Source organism: Poecilia reticulata, linkage group LG18 (genome assembly GCF_000633615.1).
Source record: "Poecilia reticulata strain Guanapo linkage group LG18, Guppy_female_1.0+MT, whole genome shotgun sequence".
NCBI lineage: Eukaryota > Metazoa > Chordata > Actinopteri > Cyprinodontiformes > Poeciliidae > Poecilia > Poecilia reticulata.
Window position 1 is genome coordinate 8532100 of NC_024348.1, and position 15801 is coordinate 8547900.

Genomic DNA, 15801 nt, shown 5'->3' on the forward strand with positions numbered 1-15801 from the left:
CGGATCCGGCCCTCCGCCACATTTGGTCCGGCTCCCTGAACAATACCAGAGAGCATTCAGATTTTTTTTCATCTATTGTATTTTCCGGTTTATATGTGGATTTTTCTTCAACCACCAGGGGGCTCTTTAGCAGGAAGTGTGTCCTGTAAACTGTGGGTGTTTTGTTTTGCATGTTGTTGGACTTTTAGGGAACTGCTTGACTTTTATGTTATTTAATCAGTACAATTGTTTGCTAGCGGTAGAGCAGATGAACACACGTGTTTGTTATGAATGCCGCATTCCAGATTTCCCCCAATGAAATGAAACAGTTTCAACCTGCCGTTGTGTGAAAAAAATGTAAATAAGTTCAAGGGATTTAGATACTTTTTACAAACCACAGGTGTTTTTTCAGCTCTTCAACTGTCACTTTCACTTGCTTCTTATTCCCTCGATAGGTTCTTGGTTTCAACACACGGCAGCGCAAAGCTTTCCTGAACGCGGTGATGCGTTGGGGTATGCCGTCTCAGGACGCGTTCTCATCTCAGTGGCTCGTTAGGGACCTCAGGGGGAAAACCGAGAAGGAATTCAAGTAAGCAAAAACAACAATACAGCTGGAATCAAGTCTGTTTATCCTCATCTGACTAAGTAGTTTTGTTTTTTTTATCAACTTATTGCCTTTTCTTTTTCGCGCAGAGCTTACGTGTCTCTCTTCATGCGCCACTTGTGCGAGCCCGTCGCCGACGGGGCTGAGACGTTCGCCGACGGCGTCCCAAGGGAGGGCTTGTGTCGGCAGCTCGTCCTGACGCGTATTGGCGTCATGTCTCTGGTCAAGAAGAAGGTCAGAAAATGACAGACGGGGCAGAACAGAGATGGTTGTGACCGCATTTTAGTTCTGTTAATCTGAAGCAGGAGGTTTGTCAAAAGGACTAAAGGAGAACATGTCAGGTTTATAGATGTCAAATGATGTTTTCCCTTTGGCTAGTTTTGTTAGCACACAGTGTGTCCGCGTCTTAAAAAGTCTTAACCTCATGACATCTTTCATTCACTGAGGCATTAAATGTCTGAAATTTATTTTAAAAATTTGTTGGCCTGTAGTTAATCACAGGTCTTAAGTTTTGTCTAGACTGGACTATTAAATCTTTTATATTCAGTTTTTTTGGGGACTTTTCAGAAAATGTCTGAGTTGAACTCTGTTAGCTAGCTAGCATTTCTGTGTCTGTCATGATTAAGTGCAAATTTATCACCAGTTGGCAGGACGAAATGCATACATTTCTGTGGACATAAGTCTTGCATTCCATTCATAATGGTCGTAAAAAGGTCTTAAATTTGATTTAGTGAGGCCTGCAGAAACTCTGTTGTAACTTTAAAAAAAACCCAAAAAGACAACATCTCCCTCAAAGAACACACAGTTCTAAACAGTCTGACCAGACTTAAAGCCCATTTGATCTTTTCTCTTTTTTTTTTTTTTTTTTTTTTTGCCCATTCTGTTTCCCAATCATCATGTAACACCACAGGATGATGTTTAGTCTAACTCTGCCCAAAGAATGAGACCCTCCTGATCACTAACAGCAGTCTGGAGCTTTTAGAAATGAGTTTTTAAACAAACGTTTCGGACCGAGGGGTGACTGCGGCTCGGGCGACAGTGTTGGCTGCAGCGCGTCGAGTACGAGCGCAAAGTAAATAATTGTGATCAAAACTAAAATTTCCGTAAATAAGCATAGTAGAGGTTCCTCAAAACGTCAACTGGTGCAGCCATTTCCCTCCCCCCGAAACAGAACCAAGTTGGATTCTGATATTTAAAATTCAACATCAGTCAGAAAACAACTTTGATAAAAATGCATGTTAACTGGTTAGAAACTCTTTAATTGTTGCAGGTGGATAACAAAAAAGAATCACACAAATTCCAAATTTCTTTCTCGCAAAGACCTCCGGCGAGTTGTTTTGATTTTTGCAGCTTCCAGTTTGCCAGTTTATTTTACTTCATTTAAACATCTTCTACCCAGTTTGTGGTCCAACCTGTTTAGACCTGCAGCTGTCCTGTTCTGCTGTCTGTATCGAGGGGAAATGTTTGATAAGCTGCCAAGTCCAAACGGCATGCCGTTGGTTTATTTAGGGGGAAAAATATATATATATTGTAACTGATAAACTATGCACGTCTCAGGCTTTTATTCAATTTCTGTTTTGATCGGTTTTGGCTTCCTCGTGTCCAGATCCAAGAGTTTGAGCACATCAACGGACGGTGGAGCCTTCCGGAGCTCAAACCCGAGGTCAGCGTTGACAAATCCTGCTCCCGGGCCTCCTCTCCCGCCGCAAAGACCGCGACTCCCACACCCGACGCGAGCTTCAACAACACGCCGTGCACCTCGAAGCCAGGTAGCCGACGCGACGGGCTGTAGCTCCAGCAGGGGGCGCTCCAAACTAAAGGCACCCCGGAATTTGACTTGTCTTTCACGTTTGTTTGTTTGTTTGTCTGTCTGTCTGTCTGAACGCACACAGCGACTCCTGCTCCCTCGGAGAGGCTGGAGAAGAACGGGAAGGAGGGCGAAAAGGAGGAGGAGAAGGGGGAGGCTGACGCCTCCGCAGAAAAGGAGAAAGTGAAGGAGCAACAGAAAGAGGTGGACGGCAACAAGACAGGCGACACAGAGGAGGTGAGGCAGTGTCCCTAAAACCCCGACCACTCAGCTGGAGTAAGAAGAAAGTCTAAATTATGTGAGATTTATAGAAAAATTCAACTAACGGAGAATATTTTCATCATTTTCATAATTAAAGCATAAACTTTTATATGTAATTATAGGCTGGTGTCAAACAAGGTGAAAGTAAAGCCAACACATTTAATGGCCATTGTACACATTTACATACACAAACTTGATTTATAGTTTTTTTTTATTCAGTCATCAAACAGTTTTTTTATCCATACTTCAAAACACTGCAACAATTTAAACAGCTTGACTGAAACAGTGCAGACAAAAGCACGAGGTTCATATTTATGCCTGTCCTACACGTCAAATTAAACTAAATTAATATAAAAAGCTCAAATCATATCACTTCTTGCATATAAATCAGTAAAACAACAGAAAAGAAACAAAATAAAAACCGGATGCAGCACAATCTGAAGTTATTTTACTGTAAAGACATCAAATATTTTCCTTCTCTAAAATTTTGTGAAGACCCAGTAATGAACAGGCCGACTCCTAAGGCCAGACATGTTTTCCAAAAAATATGACCTTTATGCAAGAGCTGTAAGGAGTAGCCCGTTGGTAGCAGGAAGTGAAGAGTTCCCCTTCCCAGTTTACCGTAACCCACACAGGGAACACCGCAAGCATGTGGTGACCAGATCAGATAAGAACGAAATGAGGCGATTTTGGCTCGCATGGAAACCTCTACATGTGACGAGAGACTAACACATCGTCAGTCCTGTGGCAAAACACGGCGGTGGCCGCATTATGCATTTCGTCAGGAGCGACAGGAAACCAGGTCAGAGTTGATGAGATCCAAGCTGGATAAGCTAAATAGAGGAAAACTGGAAGAATCTGTGTTAGAGGTCGCAGCAGATAAACAGCTACAGGGGAGACATTTAGCTCAAACATACTGCCATCTCAATAGACTCCAGCTGTAATTGTAAAAAAAAAAAATAGAAAATTCGTAAGATGTCGTGTGGGTTTATTACATAAAATCCTAATGAATATAGACTTCAGTTTGTACTTTTATTCTAATGAAATCTGAAAAGATTTTGGGGAAAATTTGGTGAATAAACCATCAAGTTCTACAACCAGATTTGCTTATGTCTTTTCAAATATCTTAAAAGCTTTGCGTAAAATGTTAAAATATACTAAAAATGATTGTCACTCTTCTTGGCAGCTTTCGTCCTCAGCAAAAGAATCGTTGCAGAAGGCATCGCCGAGTCAAAAGACGGACGGCAAAGAAGAGAGTAACACCAAAGAGGACGACAGGAAGGAACCGACCGAGTCGTCAGCATCAGAGGAGAACAAACAACAAGAGGACAGCAAAGAGGAGAGTAAACAAAACACAGACGTTACAGAAAAGAAGTCGGGTAAATCACGTTTACGCTGTTCCACATCGGTGGATAAAAGTAATAATAAAAAAAAAGATCTGTGTGACTTAAGAGAGCTTGTACTTGCAGAGGGAGAGAAGTCCGGGGAGGACAAGGAGAAGGAAAAGAGGGACGAAATGCGAACATCTTCAGAGGCAACAGAAGCCAGGGAAAAAACCGAGGCGTCTGACCTGAAGAGAGGTGCGATAACCTTCTTAAAAATGATGGAATAAGTTCATTACTTTTGTATAATTAGGTGTCTATTTTTGTAACAGAAGAGGTCAAAGGTGAAAGGGATGCTGGGAAAGAGATCAAAGCAGCCAAGGAGGAGACGACAAAGGGTAACGGGAAGCCTCAGACCGAGCGGCCGCGCTTCATGTTCAACATCGCAGACGGCGGCTTCACAGGTCAGCTCTGGGTCTTTTGGCTTTTATAGAAGAATATTTTGTCAGTCACTAAAAAAAATATCTTATGATTGAAGTAACATCGATAAAAAAATCCCTGAGCTTCACAATATAAGGACTTATAGTCACAGATGAGGGCTGCACTGCTGTTGAAATGTAGAAGCATTTGCCTGGTTGGATGTGTGATTTCAGCTAGTTACACATGACATTTGGTGAAAATAGAGAACTAAGAATGAAGCAACATCTTTGTAAAAGTAGGTTGTGATATGTGGGATGATATTTCATGGGAAATGCAATGTCATCCTTCCAGTTATTAATGACTAAAAAAAATCTTTTATTGGGATTGCATACTTAGAAAAACTCCTAAATTTGAAATGACCGCATGTTATTTGCAGTATATTTACTAGTTCTTTTTAATAGTCAAGTTTTTCAGGAAAATACATTCAACTTCTACTTTCTTTTTTTTTTTTTTAAAGAAAAACATGAGCTCATTTGAAGAGAAAGGCGTAATTCAGGAAATACTTTTAACCAGTCGACCGAAACATGCGTCCAGTTGTCTAAACAACATAAAATGTCCCACTTATGCAAACATGTGACACATAAGTCCTGCTTTCAGAGGGTTCCAAATTAATATCACCAAGGAGCCAAATTTACCCCGAACCTGATCGTGAACCCAGAAAAGCTGCGGGTGTGTGTGGCGGAAAAACACACCTGCTGCAGTCGGAACTCGGGAAGGTAAGCGATCTGAAAGCGGCCTCGTTGTTTTCCTCCTGCAGAGCTGCACACTCTGTGGCAGAACGAGGAGCGGGCTGCCATCTCCTCGGGTAAGATGAACGAGATCTGGCACCGTCGACACGACTTCTGGCTGCTGGCGGGAATCGTGGTGTATCCTTGACAGCGGTTGCCCGGGTGATGACCCCGCTGTGTTTGTTTATGTTTTTTTTTTTTTTTTTTTTTTCCTACTGGAAGTCAGAAAGGCAGCTTAATAAGTCAACAAGCCAGAAGGAGCTTTGTAAACGGGCAATATGTGTCTGCTAGAAGTTGATGTTGTTCTATACAGGCAGTTTTTGGATTAAACTAGTACCAGCATGTTCACGCATCCTTAAAAAGTCTTAAAGTTGCATATCTATGTCTTAAATTAAATTACAAAAAGTAAGTTTCCCAGGAAAAACATGAATCACAGATCTTAAATTTTGTCATGGCAGGGCCATTTAATATGGTTGGTTGGGCTGGACTGTTCTGTGACTCGAGGTGGTTGAGGCTACTGTTAACTAGCTACTAATATAAGCTAATCCCTTATGCTAGCTTATATTAAAGAAAAGCTGCGGGTTAATTAGCTAATATAAGCTAGCTAATTAAGCTAATATAAGCTAACAAGCTTATATTAACTTATATATATTATCATTTGCACAAATTTATCATAAGTGCAAATGATAAATTTGCACTTATCATGATTAAGTGCAAATTTATTGCCAGTTGGCTGGACGAAGTTTGTACATTTCTGAGGAGATCCAGGTCTTAATTTCTATTCATATGTCTTAACACTATTTGCTAGCTGCAACCTAATAATATAAATTAAAAATATACACATTTATGCTGTGATTTGTTTGTACAATAAGCTTCAGAATCCGAACCTGTGACATTTGCTTTAGTTGAAAATGTCCTAAACAGGAGCTCCTTCTCTGACTCAGACAGTTTAATAACCCTTGACCTGTTCGCCAGACATGGCTACGCTCGTTGGCAGGACATCCAGAACGATCCACAGTTCGCAATCGTCAACGAGCCGTTCAAGTCGCAGGCAAATAAAGGAAACTTCTTGGAAATGAAGAACAAGTTTTTGGCTCGGCGTTTTAAGGTAGGGCTTTTTTTATTTTTACGCTTTGCTTTTGATGTCTGATAGACATTTATCCAAGTTTTCTTTTTCTTCTTCACATTTTCACTTCACGAAAAGAAATAGTTTCCATTGCTAAAAAAAAAAAAAAAAGGGTTAAAACGTCTCAGCATCTTCCGTCACCTGACTGTGTCCAGCGGTTAAATGACGGATGCCCCTAGGCCCACATATCAACTGAGTGGTACTGCTGACCGCTGCACTTCTGGAAGGGCTCTCATCCTGTTTTTGAGCGGTTTGCATGTTTCAGATCCTTCCCTCAACATCCTCATTTACTGTATCTCCCACTCCTACTGTTTCTTGCCATCTCCCTTTTACCAAATTCTTCAAGTTTTTCTTAAATCTGGTGACAACAGTGCACACACACACGCACACACACATATAAAAAAAAGGAAAGTTTCTCATAAATTTCCCTCCAGGACACCGTCAGCTGTGATTGGTTGTGTAACACGACTCCCTGTTTTGGAACACTGCTATATATAGCCAGGTTTTCCTGGACTCACTACTAATTCACAGTTTGTCTGAATTAGTCATGAAATGCCTGCAATACAGTTGTAAACAAGAGTGGATTTGCTGGCAAATATGAGATGAAGTCTATATTTTTTGACTCAGGCTCCTGTTTTTTTTTTTTTTTTAATCCATGTTTGACGTGTTCGTTTTTTTTTTAACGGTGTGCCAAATAGTCAGCGCAAAGAGAATATTTCTGAGTAAACTCGCATTTTATCCGAGGCACCGACTGTGTCAGTTTAACGCGGAAGCTTTCATATTCAGTCGACGGCTTTCCACTGTTATTATAAGCATTTAATTCATCCTTAAATTACACAAAGTGTTCAGAAATTACATTTGACTGAAACCTTGAAACAATTCAAACGGATTTTCCTTACAATTTTAAACGTTGTAAGGAAAATGAGACGTAGATTCCTCGTATTTTTCTCTTTTTTTTTTTCTCGTCAGCCTAAATAAACTCATTCTGTTCCCGAGCGCTTAATCCCTTGTTGATTGTGCATTACTCGAAAATAAACTAGCAATCAAATTCTTTGCTCCATCTTTTATGACCCATGTGTTGTCCTGATAGAATCACACATGGTGAGTAGTGATTGGTTGTTGCACACAGGATACAGAGTTTCAGATTACAGGAGAGGAATGTCAACAAGACGTGTTTTTACTGTGGAAAACGGAGCATGAGCGAAAATATACCCATTTTGGACACTACAAGTGTCTTTTTTTTAAACTTTTATTATTATTATTATTATTATTTGTCTCCTACAGAGTTTGTTTTCTATTTTGGTTTATGTGATAAAGAAACAAAAATAACCCAGTTAGAAGTTGAAGGCTTACAATGTCACTAAATACTTCAAATTTAAGATTGAAATTTTGTGCACATTGTTGCACATTAGAATATTCCTGCACAAGTACATTCAAAACTAAAGCATATTAGGACGCCAGCAACACTTATTACATGACTTTACTTTATAAATCAATAAAATAATCTGATATTCTCAATACCAGAAGTTGCTGCGGCCAATTGATTCCCAGAGCTTTGTCTCTGTCCCTGGAAGTAAATAAACTTGTGCCAGTGCAGAAACTTTTTGCATAAAATATGGAGCACTGTGTAAAAAAAAAAAGAAAAGAAAAGAGGAAAAGGATAAAAAACTTATTTTTAAATCCAATTTCCAGCTCCAGAAACTGTTAACTGTAACAGCGCATCGTTATTGTGAGGTAGAGCTGCGTTTCCGTTGGTCTGGAATGTCAAAACTGGCATCTGGGAATGACGCGTTGTGAGTTGGAAAACTACTGTGAGCCAATTTGAGCTGACCTCGGCGCGTCCGTCCGTCTACCCGTCCCGACCCCACGTCCTTCCAGCTGCGCAGCCAATAGGAGCGGAATCATGCTCATTTCACGTTTTCAAACAATAATAAAAAAAGCATTTTCACAATTACAGATCGTACAGTACTGTGTGTCCTTTATTTATGACTGAGGAGTGTGTAAAAGCAGTTTATTTTTGTAACTTTTGTACCCGTGCCATCCATATTACGTATTGAACTCGGGGTGACACGGGAACCTTCGTCTTTCCTACTTGATTGGTTGTTTATGTTCGATTTTCAGACTCGGAAAATGAAAAAAAAAAATAGACTTTTTAGTACTTTGGTCAAACGACGACAAGGTCAAAGTACCCTTTTATAGCGTTTTCTCAAGGTTTTATATTTTTCTTCCAGGGAATCAAAGTTTTTAATAATTTAATCAATCATTTAATGTTTTCTTTAATTTACCCTGTGAAGGTCTTACTAAACATTTTTCCTGGGATTTTGGTTAAAATGCTTTTATTACATCAGATCTTTATGGACTTTGTTGCATCCAGCTTGAAGAACACGTTATCGCTACGCTGATACCATCATTTCGAAGAACAACTTAAGATTTGACAGGACCTGCAGGTCTGGAAAAGACTGCTAACTGGTAAACGATTACAAGAGAGCGACCAAATATGCAAACCACTTCATAGTTTCCTTTATCCTCAGGTTTTTTAAAGTTTCAGTGACTAACGTTGGGATTAATCTTAGGAACTTCTGCTTTTTTTGTGAATTAGCTAATTGAACAACTAAATGTCTTTATTGTTCTTATTTAGTTAAGGGTTTGTTTGGTAACAAAAATGAAAACATGAAGCTTTATCTTGCAAGTCTTGCATGACTTTTTTTCTGGTTCTAGATGCTTCACCTGGCAAAATTTCTGTTGGTAAATAAGTTAGTTAGTCGTCTGAGATTCTCAGATAAAACAAAGTAAAGTTCTAGAGAGAGAGAAAAAAACATGTGTTGCTACCCCATTTCCAAGGAACAGTGAAACCAGCATGACTTGACATTATGGTTAAGTGGACAAAAAAAAAAAATGAGGAAGAAAGATTTCCTGTATGGAAGAAGTGACATTTTCCTCCCACTCAGTAAATAGGAATTTAACATTTTCAGACCCGAAACTAAAATATCCCTTGTTGCCCAATACCTAAGCTTAAATATTTACCGTGGATATTGATTCCCAAGCTCCATAGGAACTTGCGGAATCGGTTAAATATTTAGTGTCACAGCTTAATAATCAATGTCAGATTATCAATTCTTCATGTAATACAAACATGTATTTTACTGGGTTTCTAACTTTTATGTCTTCCTCCCAGATTTCCTCCTTTATGACATAATTTCATCCGAGCTTCCATCCATATATTGAGCCCCTGGACTGTCGTTTTTCGATATGTAACGAGTCGTTTCCTTGCTGGCAGCTGCTGGAGCAGGCGCTGGTGATCGAGGAGCAGCTGCGGCGGGCGGCTTACCTCAACATGACCCAGGACCCGAGCCACCCGGCCATGGCGCTCAACGCTCGCTTCGCCGAGGTGGAGTGCCTGGCCGAGTCGCACCAGCACCTCAGCAAGGAGTCGCTGGCAGGGAACAAGCCAGCCAACGCCGTTCTCCACAAAGGTGAGTGACAACGCCGCCACGTCGATACGGGACGCGGTTCTGGTCATGACTTTAGATGCACATCTTGGGCATGGATGTGATGTTCTTTTTGGTATTTTATCCCTGATTACACTTTTTTTTCCCCCTGAATGTAAGGGGCAATATGAACAATTATCACAATATTTTGTGGTAATATATTACAATAATGATGGAAATTATTTAAAAAACATAGATGGGTAACTGTGTAGTTTGAAAAACGTTCCTATTTGAAACATTCTTCACCAGGACACCAGTCACTTAAAGAAGTGTGATTTATATCACTAAGCTGCACACAGTAACTACATTTAACCATGTCTTGGAATTCACTGATATTTATTGATGCTCTCGTGGAAGAAACGGTGGCGAAAATGATATATAAAATAAAATCATTTCCCATAATACTGTGCTTTTTTTTTTTACTTGATTGATTGAAAATGACCTAGACAACAATAAATCTTAATTTTTTTAAATAAATTTTTCATGATAAATGACACATGAATAAATAATATGCACCCTTAGTTGTACAACAGACGACTTCAATCATTTCTGAATAAAGAATTTGCTGCTTAAGTTTAGATTTACTGAGGGCTTTCTGGTAAATATAGACACAAATAGACAAAGTTTAAATCGTCTGACCCCAAACAGTCACCCTCTGATGAAAGAAAATTGATTGGGGTGTTTAAGGAGAATCCATTCCCACTCTCAGCCTTGAGGTTTTGTTCTTCTGTCCCTTCAGAAGAACAAAACAAGATGCACGACAAGCCACAGTGGAATGGTTTAGATCAAATGATATTTATTAGTTAACATCTTGTGGAGAAAGAAAGTACGATGTCCAAAAAAATATTTCCCCCTAAAATCCACAGCTAGGATCCACCTTTAGTCCTTTTAAAAAATTTATGGAGTATGACTTGAAGTCGAGTCTGGACCAGGAAAACCGACCGACCTTACTCTGTTACAGCTCTTAGATTTATGACCCTTCAAACGGCTCTCCAAAATACTGCCATGGCGCCGAGATGAAGAAGTTTCTGTTGAGCATTTTCTGGGCAGGAAGGTGTCGCTGCTAAAAATATGAACGCAATCAAATCAGTTTTGTTGCTCATCTTTGACTCACCCCGGCCTGTAATCGCCATCGTCCTGCTTATTATTTTCCCGGAAAATAATTAATTTTTTTAATTTGATGGGTTTTTTTTTTTTTTTTGGACTGAATAACAAAAGAAAAGTAATTGAAGTGACATTTTAAAGGTTAAAATCCTGAAAGTGATTGAATACTTGGTCGTTTTTAACACATCTTCGGTTGTTTTTTAAAATAAAATAAGATTACAAAAACAGGCAGAATCATAACCAGAACTTTAAAGATGGCTGCAACAAGTATGTGGCGTCTCTGCAACATGCAAAGGCCCATTTATCTTAACATCACGTGACCCCCGTGTGAATTAAATAAACTTTTTCTGATTTCATTTTTTAGGCTTGTCTCGATTCAACTCCAAAGTCTCCCATCAGAACAATCCCATGTTGTCAGAAACCTTGTCACATTTTGGGATGGGAACTGACTTTAATTTCCATTTTATAATTGACGGTGAGAAACTCGGCCAAGGATGTTTAGGCAACCGGATTCAGGGAAAAGTCGAAGGAAACAAAAAAAAATTGGCAGACAGATAATCACAGGCAAACAATGAAAGAGATACAGATCAACCCATCTGTTGTGCAATCTTTCCTGCCGTGCCGACCGCACGACTTTGCCCCAAGAAAGCTTCGGTCATGTAGAGAAGATAAGCTCTCGCTGTGTTAAGTGATGGCTCCAAACACTTCCTCTCTGGCTCCCAAGTGAGCCCGTCCGTGTTTGTGTTCCAGTATTTATCCTCGTTTTTATCTGAGCTTGTGATCAACGATTAATTTCATGTAAGGAAGTGATGAAAGAGAGATCAAGAAAATAAACTCTCATATCTGATAAATACGATGCTATCTAATAGTCAGTGTCAAGAGAGAAAAAAACAAAGTAAAATTAAAAAAATTTCTCTTTGGGTGGTTAGAATAAGAAATATGTCGATTTGTTCGGTAAAACCACCCAGCATCGTTTGAAAGCTGTTTTGTAACAGCTTTTTGCTTCTTGCTTCTTCTTCTTCTTCTTGTCGCTGCAGTGCTGAACCAGCTGGAGGAGCTGCTGAGCGACATGAAGGCCGACGTGACCCGGCTGCCCGCCACGCTGTCCCGAGTCCCGCCCATCGCCGCCCGCCTGCAGATGTCGGAGCGGAGCATCCTCAGCCGGCTCGCCAGCAAGGGCACCGAGACGCACACGCCCCCGGTCAGCAGCCCACACACGCATCTCAACACACACACACCTCAACACACTTCGACACATGGGTTCACTCACAAGCTGAAACCTGCTCCGTCCGCCAGCGGAAAAGCAATAGATGGAGGGCGTCCAATGAAAACACACTGCCTTTTTATTCTGTCACCCACCTGCTCTTCTTGACTCCACAATCACTTATTCAGCATTTCTTTCTCAGCTTGCATAACATCCAGTCAAGGTGCTTCTTTTGTTTTTGTTTTTTTTAAACAACATGACTTTCTCCCGCCTTCGCGCAGCCCATACCGCCGGGACCCTACGCCACCCCTCAGAACTACGGCGCGCCCTTCACCCCAGCCCCGCCGAGCGCCCTGCACATGGGAGGAGCCAACTACAGCCAGATGCCACCGGGATCCTTCATATCAGGTCAGTGTTTTACGGGTACTGGTTTGTCCGAAGCGGTGACACGTAACACACGTTTGTGAATGAGCGGAAAAAAAGAGATGAGTTCAAAGACAAAACAAAACAAAAAAAAAAGCATGATTTTCTGTGGATCTGATAATTACAGCAGTCAGAGATAATTTAGTGAAGCAAAATCCCACTGGGCTTGATGTGTGTGACAGTTTGGCAAGTTGATGATTTAAGAGGGATTTATGTGTGTTGGCGGGGAGGCGGAGGTTTGGAGATCGAGCTGTTGCTGCCTCGGGTGAAGGAACCGATTAGATTAGGCGTTTGTCATAAACCTTCTGCAATAGGAGTCATGAATACTCTTTTTATCTTCTGTTACATTTGACTTCACGATGAGGTAGCAAATTGGCCTGTGATTGCAGCAGGAAACTGATTTATTGCTCTAAAAGCACAGAGACTTCCCCGAAACAAACCCACAAACCTACATAATGTGTAATGTGACTGCAGAGGAGGAAACGGCAAAAACAAAAACGCTTCATCCGGTTTATTGCTGACGTATTCAAATGTCTTGAACTTTTCCACATTTTGTCACGTCATCGTCATAAACTTCAGCGTATTTTGCTAATATTTTAAGATGTACTAAAGTCATAATGGTGAAATGGAAGTAAGAGGATACATGCTCTTCAAGTTTTGTTTTTTTTACATTTAAAAAGTGTTCATGTGACCTTCAGTGACTCAGGAAGCCGAAAAGAATTGTACTCCACACTTTTCAGATTTTCATTTATTAAAAAAAAACAAAAAAGAAAACATTGAAAACATAGTTTTCTTCCTGCTTCCAAACGATCCACTACTTTTGTGTTGGTCTAATGAAATCCCACTGAAGTTTGTGGCTGGAGCATGTCAGTGTGCGAAAAGGTTAAAGAACTGTGAATAGTTTTGCAAGCCTCCGTTATCTCCACCCTCACGGTTCTTCTGCAGGCCCAGTGGCGAAACATTTGACATCGGTGGGTTCTGAAGAAGCACTGATCCCGATAAAGGGTCGAGACTTGATTAGCTGGTAACGTGAGCTGTTTATGCTCAATAAAGCAAGATATAAAAATGGGCCAAAATGTGCTCCAATCATAACAGAAATGCCAGGAATTTTGTCTTTGTATGGTGCTGTTGCTGTGGGAAAAACATTTAGCAAAGGGAATTGGGGGGGGAACATATTCAGGCCTCCTAAGAAAGCCATAAATCTTAGTTTGTATTCTCTTTACTTAGTGTAATAGAATTATTTAGGTTTTAAATTAGTGGCATTGAGAACTACTTTGCTCTAGGAGGACTGTTTTTATATCTGCAGCACTTCATCACCTTGAGCAGCTTGAGTTGTAAAAAAAAGGAGGTGGGGGGAAGAAGTTTATATCTAGGGAAAAAAAACATCTGTGGCAGAGTTTCTGATGTGGCTGCCAGAAAGACACCTGAAATAGACATCGMMAAAAAAAAAAAAAAAARWMAAACACARAMGTGTTGCACTTCTATATTAAGGCATTCTCAAAAGCTCAACAGTCAGCTCAGCAGTTATAGGATCCAACGACAGATTGTGCAATAATAAAGCTCAGTCTGGCCAGGCAGGCATTGTTTCTCCTGAAAAGTTTGATTATTACCAACTTAAGAGCTTTTGAATTAAAATTGCAGAATGTCTAAAACATTATTATTATATTATCTTTTTTTTTTTTTTGTTTGGGCTCCTATCCCACCACTCTTGCCTGCATTTTATCACAACTCACTGTCAGCCGGGTGAATTTATTTTCCCATAATTAGTTCGGCAACAGCATGTGCTCTCCAGACGCACTCTCTGCCCTGCATGTGCGTTCGTGTTCGGAGATGTTTAGATAGCTGAGATGTGGCAGAGATAACCGGTAGAACCTGATACTCCCCCAGTAGCTTTCCTCCAGAAGAAACCACAACACCCAGTACTCTCTCTCTCTCTCTCTCTCTCTCTCTCTCTCTCTCTCTCTCCCTTACTAACTCTCTCTCCTCTCTCCCGTTTGGTGTATCTTAAGTTTTTTGTAATTGCAGACCGAGACATCTGTCAAAGGCATTGCATTTCAGCGAGCCAGGGGCCTATCGCTGAAAATGTCATTATGCTCGGCCCGTCTGAGGCCGAGTGTGCCAAGAAAACATTCTGACTTTGTACCAAGGTATTTTCAGTGGGACGCAGACCGCAGCAGGCCTGGTTGTGTAAACGTTGTGTTGTGACTTGTGAACGAGCGGAGGGCTGGGCCCGGCGTTTGGTCGCTCAGAAATAGTTGTGTTTCTCCGTGGTTTTTTGACTCACCGGGGCCCTCGCCGCCGTGAGCCGGGCCGAGCCGAGCCGCGTGCAGTCCGAGACCTCTGGCAGGTTATGAGACCACATTTACAGGCTTGATTGGGGTCATGCTGCTTCCTGACCTTTTATGATTCAGGCAGCGAGAGGGGAAACCAACGGGAGCAGGCGGGGTGGACCAGAGCTAAAATAACAATTCTCAGACTTTTTGCCACCTTGTAACTTCCCTACATTAATGGGAGTTTACTGAAAGAAGGTCCCACACTCGGGTAAACAAAATACCTCCAGAAATATTCTTACTAAGTCCACATCTGCTGTTTTAGCTGCGATTTCTAAATGTGAGAATGCACCAGTTGCTCCAAATGGATGCAAAAGTAGTCATGCACTTAAAGCCTGTCATATTCTGCCACATTAGAGTCACAAACTATAATCTATTTTACTGGGATTCATCTGCTGGGTCGACACAAACCAGAGCACAACAATATGGTAAATGTTTTCTTTTGGGTTTTTTTTGTTTTTTTTTTACAACTGGCCTCCAGAGTCAATACTCCTAGCCACATTTTGCTGCAATCACAGTTGCAGGTGTTTTGGGGTATGTCTCTACCAGCTTTGCACATCCACAGACTGAAATCTTTTCCCCTTGTTCTTCTCTGCAAAAAAGTTCAGTGTCTATGAACATCAATTTTCATAACTTAGCAAAAATTGTCAACTGGATTTATGTCTGGACTTTAACTGGGCTATTCCTGCACATGAACATGCTCTGATCTAAATCATTCCATGCTAGCTCTGAATCTTTAGGATTGTTGCTTTGATTGAAGGTGAATCTTTGTCCCTGTCTCAACTCTTCTCCAGCCTCCAACAGGTTTTCATCCATTTTTCCAACAACTATCTCCAGCTTCCCTATCACAGAAGAAAATATTTGTGACTTTCTTTTAACAATGAATCCCCCCCCCGCTCCCCCCCTTGCCACTCCTCCTAAAAGGTTAGATTTGTGGGGTGCACA

The 15801-nt window shown here is 40.8% G+C and overlaps 1 protein-coding gene across 9 annotated transcripts in view; it reads left to right on the forward strand.

Annotated features, from left to right (window-relative positions):
- Positions 1–15801, forward strand: part of chd3 (chromodomain helicase DNA binding protein 3) — a 48350-nt gene that overhangs the window by 19979 nt on the left and 12570 nt on the right. For 8 of the 9 annotated variants that reach the window (XM_008435502.2, XM_008435498.2, XM_008435506.2 and 5 more), the window contains exons 28-39: positions 435–568; positions 673–817; positions 2190–2352; positions 2476–2627; positions 3838–4030; positions 4121–4231; positions 4306–4437; positions 5211–5319; positions 6157–6289; positions 9585–9780; positions 11937–12100; positions 12385–12511. In XM_008435502.2, coding sequence (XP_008433724.2) covers positions 435–568; positions 673–817; positions 2190–2352; positions 2476–2627; positions 3838–4030; positions 4121–4231; positions 4306–4437; positions 5211–5319; positions 6157–6289; positions 9585–9780; positions 11937–12100; positions 12385–12511 — 1759 coding nt within the window. The remainder of the gene's footprint in view (positions 1–434; positions 569–672; positions 818–2189; positions 2353–2475; positions 2628–3837; positions 4031–4120; positions 4232–4305; positions 4438–5210; positions 5320–6156; positions 6290–9584; positions 9781–11936; positions 12101–12384; positions 12512–15801) is intronic. The other variant, XM_008435499.2, reaches the window with a different exon arrangement.